This window comes from Strigops habroptila, chromosome Z (assembly GCF_004027225.2).
Source record: "Strigops habroptila isolate Jane chromosome Z, bStrHab1.2.pri, whole genome shotgun sequence".
NCBI classification, from domain to species: Eukaryota; Metazoa; Chordata; class Aves; order Psittaciformes; family Psittacidae; genus Strigops; species Strigops habroptila.
In genome coordinates this window covers 15,788,702-15,802,410 of record NC_044302.2, presented here as the reverse complement: position 1 = coordinate 15,802,410, position 13,709 = coordinate 15,788,702, and the positions used below count along the sequence as shown (strand labels likewise).

Here is a 13,709-nt window from a genome sequence, read left to right as displayed (position 1 = left end):
GAGAAGATTGTAAAGACACAGGAGGAATGTGAGGCCAACAGTGCTGCTTTTTGCTTCTCTTCATACTTTTGCACTTACTGGAAACTCCGAGTCTCTTTAATTGAGCTTTTCCTCCACTCCACTCCTTGCAGGGTGAGAGGGTTAATTGCTTCAGACTGAAACATTACAATTTTCATACTCCTGCTTCCTAATGGCACGTTGAGTATGCAAGGATGCCCTGCGCAATCATTGTACAGGGGTCCATACAGCACTCAGAGCAAGGGTAGAATAAATACCTCCAGATCCCATGGCCATGGGCATCTATAAAGCACCATATCTACAGCTTTAAAAATCAGCACTGGATGAGTGAGACCTTAATGCTAAATTGCCATAGCATTTCACTGTTTATCTTAGTTGAACTAGCGTTACCAGTCCTGGTTGTTAACAACCTCAAGTGGCACTTTATTCATCTATCAACAGTCTTATCCTGTGAACAAGCAAGTGAAGAACTATAAACACCCACTCCAAAGACACTTTGCAGGTTTAAGCTAAAGCCCACAGAAAGACCATTCACAGATCTCCAGTGAGAACAGACAAAATACAACCTCCAAAACAACATTTTAATCTACAAAGTTTTATTTGTCTTTTTAAACTTGTAAACCATAAAAAGAGCTTATCAAATATCTGAAATTAGTACAAGAAAAAATGATGACTCATATAGCAAACTGCATTTGAAGGTCCAAATTCCAAGACATGCACGGGGCTCTGCTGGCTTCCATTTGTGAAGCTGAAGACAAATTTGGCCCAGTTTGTTTGGTGTTTTATTAGAAAATACACAAAGCCTCCATATTCTGTACTTCTTGACTGGAAAATGAAAGGGAAGGATTAAGTGCAAGAATAAGAGCTCAGCACCAGAAGGATCTGAACCCCTATCTTCATCCACAAAGTACAGGCTCACCAAAAGAGTACATCTCTTAGCTGGCAGCAATTACAGGCTGCTTTGGCTATGTGGACTAGGCACTCAGAGGGAGACACAAACCACACTCCATAAGCATGTCATAAAAACCAGAAAGCACAGTGCACATCATTACCAGTAAGCCTGTTATTATTAACATTTGCCCATTGCCAAATTTATTAATCCCCTTAACATTATGTCTTCAACATTGTTACAAGACGTCTGGAATTTACTACTCAGATCCCAAAATACCAGGCTGATGAGACAACCAATAGGTCCAGCCTGCCATTCCTTGTGATATAAAGATTACATTTTGTGTCAGTAGATTTCACAGGCACAGTTAGTGCTTAGCATTTAGAAAAATCAGGACAGATATTGAAGCTTTGGGCAACATCTGACCAACTTACGCGTGTTTGCAATCAAACAGAAAAAGAACTGAGGCTACTATTCAAAACGCATTCTACAGGAATATTGAAAACATCTGTAGAAACACACCCTTCTGCTTCTTGAAAAAACTTCCCTCAACTTGGACAGGGACTCGGGAACGGGGGCATTATCTCTTACCCTGCTACAGCCCTGGTGGTGATTATCAACTTCTCTTCCTTGCGTCTCCCACTGCACACTGGAGATTGACCTCTTCTAGGAAGTCTTCAAGCTTTCTTAGTGAAAAGCATTCTATGAACTACTCTTGCTGTTTTATAAGCAATAAATGTACCGTAAGAGATTAAAAAAATATGAATATAGTTTCTCCATACAGTGTTTTCCTGCCTCTTGTCTGTCTCGCTCTGCACCTCTATCAGACAGTTCCATGCTATCCATACACATCTCAAATCTTTCCATCCTTCCCTTGTCAGTCTTTCTTCAGAGCTCTAACTTTCACAGTAATCCATCTCATAGTCCTTAAATCCTGCTATTTTAAAACAAAGATGTTAGAATACCTCATCCATATGATTTCTATCATTTTAGCTCAGTAGGATCAAATTATCTAAATAATATAGAAATATAAAAGTAAATTAAAGCATCATTGAAAACCTCATTATTTAATAACTTTAATCCAAATTTCAAATAAGATGCATTTCAATGTCTACTGAATAATTTCAATATAAAGTTATTTGCTTTTCTGTGTCTGTTCTTTTTAGCCCATTTTTAGCACATTTTAAATGTACGGAAGCAAAAAAAAAACCCCAAACCAGCCCCTTCCAAGTCAAATCAACTGAACATCTGTCAAATACAAAATAAAAATAAATTACATGATAAACTGAGGCTGGTTTTGCTGCTAAGTGAGTTAAAAAAGAAATCTTCCAGAAGATGTTTAGAAAAACATGTTAAGATCAAATTTTATTTCATGGATTTTCAAACATGTTTCTGCCTGGTATGTTTAAAAAAAAAAAGGAGCCTGACAACTAACAGGATGCTGAATATGACTTGGTTCCCAGCAAAACCATGAATAAGTCGTGTTTGAAAACATATTTTCAGATCTTGATGTATTGCATCAAGGTAATTAAAGGTGAGACTTGCTTAGCTGACACGTTTCCAAACATGAATATTCTTGCCTGTACTCCAGGCAAAAAATCATGGTGAATGTTTTGCAAATTTTTTACTGTGATGAATTTTTCTCAAGTATAGTCTTGGCTCCAAGGGACCTAACTTTCCTGCTAACTGGAACACAAATGAAATCTGTCATTCAGTAATTGAAGTACACAATGACATATGGAGAACAGTAAGCATTTGTCGTATCTGTATATTTGTGTGGCAACGTGTAGACTGTTGAGCATATACAGTACTTATCCCCTTACAAAAGATCACCTCTGTCAGAATCCATCTTGTGCCATTCACTAACTTTTGCTAAATGACACACACGTATATATATATATACACACACACATATATATACACACACATATACACCTTTAAAGTACTTCTCCAGCTATACTTTGCTGTTCTGGGCATATGATGATTACAGTAGGAAGGCAGTTATAGCAGTCAGGTATTTGGCTTTTTTATTTGGTGTGGCCTTAAGAGGCTGGTCTGCCAATATGCCAGGAGAACCTGTACTTCATCATCGGAGGGCAGAACTGGGTCTTCATTTCTAATAGTAACTAAATAACATGTGGATGTTCCAAAAACATCTGGAAGTGCCTTGAGCTCCTCCAGTGACATCAGTATAAAGCACAATATTTGCTGCTAATCTTCATTAACTTACCAGCTTGATCTCTTACAGAAATTTTACTGTAATTTAATATTAGCTACTACAAAACCATCAGCAGTAAGATGCATAAAAAATAAATACTGAAATCACTGTCTGCACATTATGTAGACTTCAAACCCACATTCCTGGAATGAAATTATAGGCACCCTGAAGCCAGTGGGAATCTGGCAGTCTTGCCAAAGATTTCACTGGGACAGAGATTTTACTTCATTATGCTTAGCTTAGTTTACTTTGAGTAAGCTGGTCATGAAGTTGTGAGAAGAGCTTAGCAATCTTCATTTTCAAAACACCTGGCTTCCTAAAAATTGCAGCTGGTAGAGGTGAGCAAAATTTTTCCATTGAAATTTTTTTCAGCAAATAGTGCAAATTTTGGGATTCACTTTGTTTTGCTGAATTGCTTTTTTGTAAAATCAGAAGTAGTAAGTGAAAAAGCTAGTTTTCATTTGGAATTACTTCATGCCGCTCCATTTTACTTTTAAATAATAATGATTATTTCTTTTTTTCTCAGAAATGCAATTTTTTGTTTAACCAGAAACTAATATATTTTAAATTCAAATTCAGCCACAGTTTTGAGCAACTTAAAGAAATATCTACATATATGTTTTAAAAGGTTTTCAGATTTAATAACAAGCTGAAAAGTCAGTTATTCAACACAGGTCTAACAGTAGGAGACAAGAAATTTAACTTTGAAACTTGAGAGCTTAAATATAAAACCAAAGCATACCCAGTCCATACCTTATGGCCTGATCGTGTTCCCAAAAATGTTAATGCAAGCTCTTTCATCAGTGGGATCTGCAAGCACTGACAGCAATTGCAATAAGCCCCTGAAATCCACAACAAGAAGGAAATATACTTTCTGAACTAGTAAAACTTTAATTAACAGGGGATTCTCTTGGCACAGTTTTTGCTGTTAAATAAATAAAGCATTTAGTCAAAACCATCTATATTTACTATACAAAATACTGAAAAGCAAACATTTTTAAAAGATACAGAAATTTAAGGTTCTGTGACAAGAAGCTGTGCTACATGTTACTCACACTTAATGCACGTAACACAACTGCAACACAGTACTTAGATACGGTATGTCTATAGATGGCTGGTGTAAAGTTTTAGTATGGGGATGCCACGTTATTAAAATATATTTGTTTTTCATAGAATCTGAAGGTAGAATTTGTCTATTGAATCTCAAAATACAAGGAACCAAAACAAATCAATGCAAGGTTGTAACCAATGGTCAGTTGTGTTACATTTCAGAGTTGACTTGGCACAGCTAGTACTGAACACTTTTCAATCAGATAGGATTTTGTTATTCGTGCTGTTATCTTTTCCAGCAAAATATCTTTGGGTGAAAGATTTATGCCCCTCTGTTGCCCCTTCTTAGAAAAACCCACAGTTCTGAAAACACTCATTTCCTAGAACATTTTCTGGCTTTCAGCAACAATCTGTGTTAAAAAAAATTGACTAAGGAATAACTCCCACCTCCCAGTTTTTCTGGCATGTGCTCCACTGAAAAGAGAACAGCTTTAATTACATCTCCAAAACAAATAGCATGGCATCCCTTCTTAGACGGAATGTACACTTTTGTGTTTTGCATGCGGTATAATGTAAGTTACTTGAATACATCAGACTTTAACACTATAATATAAATAAGCTTATTCCTTCTACTAGACATATAAATGCCTTATTTTTTTTTTGTTGCAGTCCATAATTATATATACATTGAAAAATAATGATACACAAGCAGCAAAAAGGCTTAGACTAGAACATCTCAGTGGTAACTAACCAAATTTGTGGCCTTTTCATATTTTCAATACAGAAAATTCTGCATATATATATTTTTGGACTTTAGGAATTTTAAAAATAAACAGAACAGTATAGTTGTCACACAGATCAAACACATTTTAAAAACATTTTGTTAGATTTAACAGAACACACTGTTGACAGCTAAAAAAAATTAAGTAAAATAAACCAGATTTTTTAAAGAGGACAATAAGCCTAAACAACTGCTGATCCAGAGAGACAAGAGACGGACCTAATTACCATGAAGCAGTGATTCTATTCCAATTCCATAAGAAGGCAAGACTTTCAATTTTTCTTTCAAGGTTGATGTCTCCAGGTTCTTAGAAAGGACAACATCCCTCTAAATCTAGTCAGCAGTAATGGGGTAATGGGGTAATACCCCATTTTGGACTGATCAAAGCTCTAGTCAGAAAAAAAATACCCTAATCATAAAGGGCTTATAACAATGTGGGATAATTACATTTTACAATATATACTATAGCCAAATACCACAACATTTTAAATAATTAAAACCAAAAGTAAATACTTTTATAGAACAACTATGTTTTGATGTGAGGAGTTCTCTACTGTTCCAAAAGCGACAGAGGTGTTTTTCAGTCACTTTCTACCTGCAAAATGGTGATCTGTACAAAACCCAACTGAATGTATTATAGATCTGGGCCCCACAGAAACTAGAACTTGGATGTACTGACCCTTTTTTTCACTTTTCTGATTTGCTTTTGACCTTCAAATTTCTCAGCAGCCAGTACAGTCTTGTATGGTCTCATTCTCCTTCATGGAATGGAAGCTCTATGATATGGAAAAAGTAGAAGTGGCCAGAATGACTGTGAATGATGGTTTTTTACATATTGAATTGTCTCAAAAATTGGTAAGTGCTGGGGAAATTTAAATTGGAGCCACCTAAGAAAATGCCACGGCATATGTTTCTAAAAAGTCATAGTTGTGGAAAAAAAAAATAATTATAATGTTAATATTCAAACCACAGATTTCTAAAACACAACAAAATGTACCTGAGAGTGTGCATATTTTTATATATATATTTATATTTATACTTTATATATATTTGCCAACATTTAAAGTGAGAAAGTATACTTTCCTCAATTCTTCCTCAAAACAAAGAACTGTGGATTTAAACAAAACAAAACCCTAAACAACCCCTCTCCTTCTCAAACCCCCAAGAACGGTACTTATGGCCTAAGCACTAAAGTTTAGTGATGCTTTTGGAAAACTCATTTCACATCCCCCTCTTTTCAAATGGTTATTCCAAACAGAATGGAGAGTAGGCAAAAGGAAAAAAAAAAAAAAAAGAAAAAAAAAAGAAGTATGTTTAAATATTACCCAGTATATAACACACTGTACTTGTGTCAGTGAAGAACCTCCAAGAAAATAAAGTGTAAAAGTCGTACAAATGTAGCTCTGTTGACAAGTATAGCTATATTTCCTTGTAATTATTAAGATAATTTGAAAGGATGTGAACACAAACAGGCTACATGAATTAAGTATATTAAAATTCCTCCCCATAGCACATTACAATCAATAAAAAGAAAATAAAATCTGAATAATACTAGAGGTAGCAGCTGTTTGTATTTTCCATTATTCTGAGTATCTCTGGAGTCCAACCCTTCGAACATTGCTCCCCTGATAAAAGGCTTGTGTGCGATCAGCCAACATACAGCAGAGTGGTAAGCTAGATGTCTGCAAGAGTGTTTGAAGTATCTTTCCTACTACAGTGGAAGTAGTACTTGTAAAGAAGTGCGTTGACGACCTGCATTAAATCACAGCTCAAAAAGCTATGGCTGTTTGCTGTTTTACAAGCCACTTAAGAAAAAAAAAAAAAATCCACAAGGTGTTTAAGTAAGCTATGCTGTTCCACAACATATAAATAGTGTAAGTTTCAGGAGTTCCGTATAACCTCTAAAATATATGCTGAATATTAATGGAGTAACAATAATATTGATCATAGTAATGCCTTGGTTCTGGTATCACAAGAACACCTTTCCTTCATATGGGATGATTCTTGGAGAATGTTGGTGGGATCTCTTCTATGTCTGGTAGAAGTGATGGTAGTGGTGGTGGTGCTCATGGTGGTGGTGGTGTTCATGCCTTTGTATCATCTGTCCAACTTGGCCTTCATATAAAATGACTGTGGGCAGGTCTCTCACATGTTCCTTTTCCACAACTGTCCCTGGAGAATGGAAGGTTTTGCACATTTGGTGATTCTCCTTTGCCCTCTGCTTATGCTTCTTGTGAACCTGTTGAGATTGCAAGGGGAGGTAAGGAAGATTCTGGCCCACCCTTGCACTAGGGGAAGCCATTGGCATGGGCACCCCTTGAAAAGGTTTATTTCTAACCGCCCTTCCAGGATGCACAGGCGCAATGTTTTTGCCCTGGGCCTTCGGAGACCTCACAAAGTGCTTGTTGGAATCCTGGTTCCGCAGCCTCTGTTGGATTTCTGCAATCTTGGCATATGAACTTTCAGCCAGATTGATGTGGCTTGGATCCACCATTTGAGATTTCCTATGGTGTGCATGGAAGGTTTCAGGTTCATGAGAACGGGATCTAGTCTGATTCACAACTCTGCACGGTGGCTCATGTTTTTGAGCTGCTGGAGGAGATCCTAGGAAATAACAAGCTGAGTTAGTCATCTAGTATTTCAAAGTCTTAATTAGTAGCATGCAGTTGGCAGGGATAGCATTATTGGCTGAGTGAATTTTTCCTAAGGAAGTGAATGCAATTATAGCTGTCTAGCTTAATTACACTTAATAATTCTGGCTACTAAATAATACACAGACAAGTACATATCTATATAGGAGTGAATGTGTGTGTGCATGTATGAAAGTCTTTATATTATCTTCTCTTGGTCATCATCTATCTGAAATTCACCAAAATAACTGTGAGTGGAATAGTAAAATCTTGGCAGAGGACAGGGAAAGGGAGGAAATTCAAATCTCTTTAATGTGGGGACAAAAGCCAAAATTCCAGGTATGAACCCACATTCTCCTATTTTGGGGTCAGTAGTGAGTACAAAATACATTCTGGTATCATTTTGGGAATGAACTCTAACATCCAAAAACCAGTTCTCACCTCACCCATAGACTAAACTTAATAATTTAGATGTAAAGATTGTTCTCCTAGGCTCACCTCCAAGTTTAGCTACAAAAACAAGCACTTCAAAGCAGGCTTGCAGCACATTAGCCACTCCATTGTGATACCACCTTCATCAGTAATTATCTTGCAGTATTCACACAGACCAACTCCTTCCAGTAAGTCACTACAGACAAATCATACAGGTTCACAGTTCACTGTCCCTGATGTGGAACAAGCAACTGAAGGAAAGATGAAAAGGCTGTAACATAAATTACCAAATTACCTGGCCCAAACTTTGACGTGTAGTTTTCTATTCCTGCAAGATCCAAATAGTGGTTTCTCCTTTCAATGTTTTCATCAACACAATGACGATAGCACCCACTTTGCTCTGGATTGTTCTCACTCTGGTGATATCTGTCAGCAGGAAGCAAAATTACAACTCAGCAGAACTTCTTTAAAGTCGTTATCACCATCTGCAAACCAACAACTGATGGCCGCTTTGAAGTGACAGGAGTTGCTCACAAAGAAACAACAAACACTTGAAATCCTGGATGACCAGATTTGCTAAGTTGATATGCCTGAACTGACTGTTCTTTCCCCTCACATAAATTGACCCCAATGTTGCAAAGCAAAGGAGGCTTTCAAATTGCATCACACATGCAAAAACAAATAAAAATGCTCCTAGGGTTTATTACATTCTGACGTAGGGCCAAACCATTCAACCCAATCTGGACATGCCAAAGAAAACTTGCTATTTGATTCATGACTGTTCCCACTGCTGTGAGGAAGGACCAGGGCAAGCCTCGTGTCAGGCTTATCATGTGTATCTGCTGCAGAAAGATAGGCAACAGCACAGGTGTAGTAATTAGAGAGAGCCTGAGAAGAGAAGGTGTTGGTAGGGCACCCAGAGATAACTGCCACTTTCCAGAATACAATTCATAGGGTCAGATAATAAGCTGGCTTCAGAATCTCGACTCCTTTTCCTGCTCAGCTTTGCAATTTTATTTATAGCAGAACTATTTCCCGAGAATGAATATCTGAAATACCATTCATTTATGAGGCAGAAAAAGATCAGGCAGAGGTTTACAGTATTGTAGACCATAATGCCGAATAATTTAATTCAGCAATTTAAATGGATGTCTGCAGATATGAACAATATTTTCAATATAACAAACAGGATAAGCAGAACACTCTTGATTAAGTTGCTGCTTGGCATTCCAATAGTTCAGTCTCCAAGGCCACAAGATAGGCTTTGCTCTTTCTCTGTGTGATTGCACTGATGTCAAACTTTGACCAGAATTTGGCCTTGTATGCTACACTAGTTGCTAAATCTGGGCTCTCTACTGTATGGTGCCTCGTACTCTGCTTTAAGTCTATTAACACATTTCCAGGTTTCCAAAGGCTGCTGATCCCACCGAGCTTTGGCACAAACTGCTTTCCTGGTCTAGTGTAGTACTGTTCAGGGACATTACAGAACTGAGTCCCCTGTGTCACTGTCAGACAGAGGTCTACAGTTACTTTGATAAAAGTCACAAGACTTGACCTACCTGGAAGATGATTTTTGCATTACTTTGATAGAGGTAAAGTCTCCTGAATGAAGGAGAGTCTGCCTGGAAAGCAGGTAAGCTTTAAAGACTCTGAGTCAGCTTGAACTCCAAAAGTGACATGGGGTACTGTCAAAAATGAGTGAATGTCCAGATAGTCCTTATTTTTTTGGATACGGAGCCAACTCAGTACCTTTCCTGCCTCAGACACACCTTTACAAGTTGTTATATTTTCACAGGTCACATAAAAGATCTCTGGGGCTAGACCCTTGCTAATTGAAGTTGCCGGGCATGAACTACCTACAGAAACTACTGGGACTTGCACACACATGCTGCAGACAATGCACAGTTAACCCGGAAAAAACATCACTGGGTTTGATCCAATACAATAAAGGAACACTGTATACAGCACTGTCTGCTGAAAACGAAGTTAACAGGGAACCTGTTTTTTTGTTACTGTAACAAATTCTATCTCTCATCAAGACAGTGAAGAAAAAATATGCCAGTATTGCCACAACCCTGAATTCCAGTAGCTTTCTTACATGCAAGATGCCACTCAACAATATTCAGGCAAAAATACACAATGAAGCAATTATACATTGATGAGAGATGTGCTCCACTGTCAAAGAGAACTTTAAGTCAGAGAACTGAAGCATCTGGCATCCAGTCTCACAATGCTCTCCTGTGTGCACATGGGAAGATGGGAAGGCACAGGCACGCACCAGCCATGCATCAAGCATGGTGTGTAAACATATACAGTATTGTTACTGTTTTTTGGTTTGGTTTGGTTTTTAATAAAAAAAGGAATCCGCTTAAGCGTTTGAGGAGTGTATGAAAGCCCTTTCTACAATCCCTACACTGGAGTGCCATGCTGATGGTAATAAGCACACAATGATATAGCAGCAAGCGGAATAGCGCAGTGGCAGAGCTATGCAAAGGGCAAGAACGCAAGGACATTTCCTGAAAGCTACGCTCATTGATAACAGAGTTTAAGCCAGTCAGGAAGATATCACTTCAGCAGGAAAGAAAGAGTGAGAATGTGTATCTGTGGGTTAAAAGATGTTTTAGAGGCCAATGTGAAATATGAACTAGAATGGCACAAAGATTCCCAACCCACAAAGCTGCCTGCCAGTGCTCTTCCACCACCTATTTTGTACCACACATGCCAGGCAAACTAGCTATGAATGTAGCTACTTGATCTTGATACTTGTATTAGCCCTAGAGGTGAAAACTGCCTGTAGCTTCCAGCAGATGAAAAATCTAACCCATCTATCTCCCACCTTCAGGATAAAAACACTTCTATCCATTTTATCTTTAATATTAATCACATCTTGCCTAGAATTCCTAAGTGACTGAATTTGTGAAATGTGTGCACTTCCCACAAAGTCCTCATTGCTGCTTTTAAAGGGGATGCCTGTGCACTAATATCATGAGATTCTGTTACGAGCCTCAGGGAGCTTTCCTAAGGGTTAGCAATTTGGCCAGAGTGCACAAACATCCCTGCAACACACACAGTGTGAATGTCCTGTCCACATTTAATGAGATGCAACAAAACCTGTCAGATGCTGACTATTGTATGACACTGATCTTGTGCAGCTCAAGATACAGATTTGTGCTGTCTAGGAAGCCTCTATCCAAAGGGATGAGAAGGACAAATGCAGCAGAGCCAAGATTCTACCCCAACATTTGATATCTCTATGACTGTGGATTTAAGTGGAAATAGCTGCTGCTCATAAAACCACTACATTTGCAAAACCAGGACTTCAAGGGGATTTTTGCAACTGAAAGGGGATTTTTGCAACAGATTATCAAACAAAAAACAGGCCCTTAAATTCACACAGGGCAAACATTTGCTAATGGGCAGAGGGAATCTGAATACTACATCGAGGCCAGCAAGCAAAACCATGGAGTATTCTTTAGTTCAGAGAAGATTTTGTTCCTAACGGAAGATTAGAAGTCATTTCAGTCTTCTTTTAATCTGAAACTTGATTGTCCTGGGATATACTCACTATGACAACTCTGGCATTTTTACTCTATCCAAATAAGGGAGGCACTGTTTTGTTGTCATTTTTAATAAGACTGAACACTCTTTCTCCTGATAAATGTATTATGTATTTGGACAAATATCCCTAAATCCAAGGAAAGCCAAGAGTGGATTTTTATTTTTTTCTTAAATTTGCAGCTGAAGAAACAAATGCAACAAATGATTCAATGTCATTACTGTAGCATTTCAGTGAACACTTCCCTTTGCCTTAGCGTTAAACTTAAAATCCCAAAACAGATCAAATGTACACACCAAGTTGACCTGTTTGGAGCAACTGCTCTACGTTAAAATCCACCAAAATTATCTGCTTTTGATTTGGTTTTCTATCTATTAGAATGTCAGATTCAGAAAAGGAATAGTACACCTACATGTGACTGAGAGATTAACATTTTTCTTAGCTGTAAAAAATTTTTGTACCTGAAAAATACATTGCAAATGATTATCACATACTCTAAAGTTCAGTGCAGGTAATATCTATCAGGTACGTAGAACCACTGATAACAGGATAGATGATACACATGATTACACATGTTCAGAGGAAGAAGGCCTGTTCTGATCTGGCATCCAAAATAATATTGTGCATTCTATTAGGGAAGAACTAAAACCATTTTTTTATCTAATCCATTGGTGGCTGCAAGTGTACCTGCATCTCTTCAGAAAAGAAGCCCACTGTGCTTTTGTTTTCTTGGAAATGGATGCACCCTGAGTCACACAGGCTGGAGTCCATTGGAAGACACCAGACATATTTTTCCAAGTGGTTACATTACAGGAAATGTATTCTGAAATTTACAAAGAAAAAAATAATCCGAATTTTCCTGTAATATTACATTAATTATATTAGTCCTAAGCAAGCAGGCTAATTCCTCCTGGGTACTACCAAATAACTAATTCTGCAAAGAAGTTGACCTAAAGCTGATGTGGCAGCAAGGAAGCATGGTTTCTAGCAAGTGGGAGTCAGGAGAGATGGCCCCTTTGCTAAGTCACTGTGGAGGACAGAGAAAGGCAGGAGTTGGCCTCTGTGGAGATTAAAAGGGTTTGGGACACTTTTAGCCAAAGGCTGTGCTATAAACTCCACTAGTAGGCACAATATTGCAGATAGCATCTAAAAAGACACTGCATGTCCTCCAAACAGCCAACAGAAGGAGAAAATTTGAGTAATTGGTGCTACAGATTTGATTCTTTGGGTTTCATTTTAATATACAAAGTACTCACCCCTGGAATCTGCTGATCATTCCATAGCAAAAATCCTGTAATTCCTCTATTTTAACATAATTTTAAAAAGTAAAGCAAGGAAGCAAACAAGAAATCAATGGCTGAGATTTCCTCAGAGGTACCAGTGCCTGTTAGGACATGGGGTTCTTTCCCCTTACCTGAGAGAAGACCGCTGCTTCTTCTCAGAGCTTCTTACTTCTTCATTAGCTTTGCTTTCAGCTCTGTGCCTGGCACTCTGCAAATCTGCCAAGAGAAAGGACATTATTCTCACACTACTATCCTTGCTGATCAACATAAATAATATGCCACATTGCGAATGCATTTTTCTTGTTGGCAGATCAAGATGTAATGTATTATTTCACGTACCCTTCTCAAAAGTGCTTTTGCCTGCACAACAGATTTTAGGCAGACATAACCTTGATTGTAGGACATTAGGCTGCAAGCCATGTGGCAGGTTAAATGGAGCCACATTCACACTGATATACTTGTCCCTCAGGAGGGCTCGGTAGTTTGGAGCTTCATGCTGTACTAATGCATCACAGAGCTCCCCAGAAGCACAAATTTTCTTATGTCTGCACTTGACTGAGTAGATGGATATATTAAAACTGAGGTAACAAGGCTTTGCTTTTGGGTAAGGTGCCCACATTTTCTACTGTAGTATTACTTTAAAGACTTTAAATGACTTTAAATACTTCAAATTACTTTAAATAAGTATTTTTAGTACTACTTTACCTACTGAAGTAATTATACAACTATTATTATAGTGAATATAATGTAAATTACCCACCAGAGTATACACCATTTTCAATGGCAGACTCTGCCAGTATAGAAAAGTGCAATTTTTATGCATAGATTCATAAAGGTTATTTAAGCTGAATT

General features: G+C 37.8%; 1 protein-coding gene across 1 annotated transcript in view; it reads right to left on the bottom strand.

The window, feature by feature from the left end:
• Window positions 1-597: 597 nt before the first annotated feature.
• NKD1 (NKD inhibitor of WNT signaling pathway 1) overlaps window positions 598-13,709 on the bottom strand; it is a 112,203-nt gene continuing 99,091 nt past the window's right edge. Inside the window, exons 8-10 of the mRNA XM_030471086.1 lie at window positions 12,989-13,073; window positions 8,314-8,444; window positions 598-7,560 (exon numbers count right to left, since the gene is read on the bottom strand). Coding sequence (XP_030326946.1) covers window positions 6,986-7,560; window positions 8,314-8,444; window positions 12,989-13,073 — 791 coding nt within the window. The 3' untranslated portion in view covers window positions 598-6,985. The remainder of the gene's footprint in view (window positions 7,561-8,313; window positions 8,445-12,988; window positions 13,074-13,709) is intronic.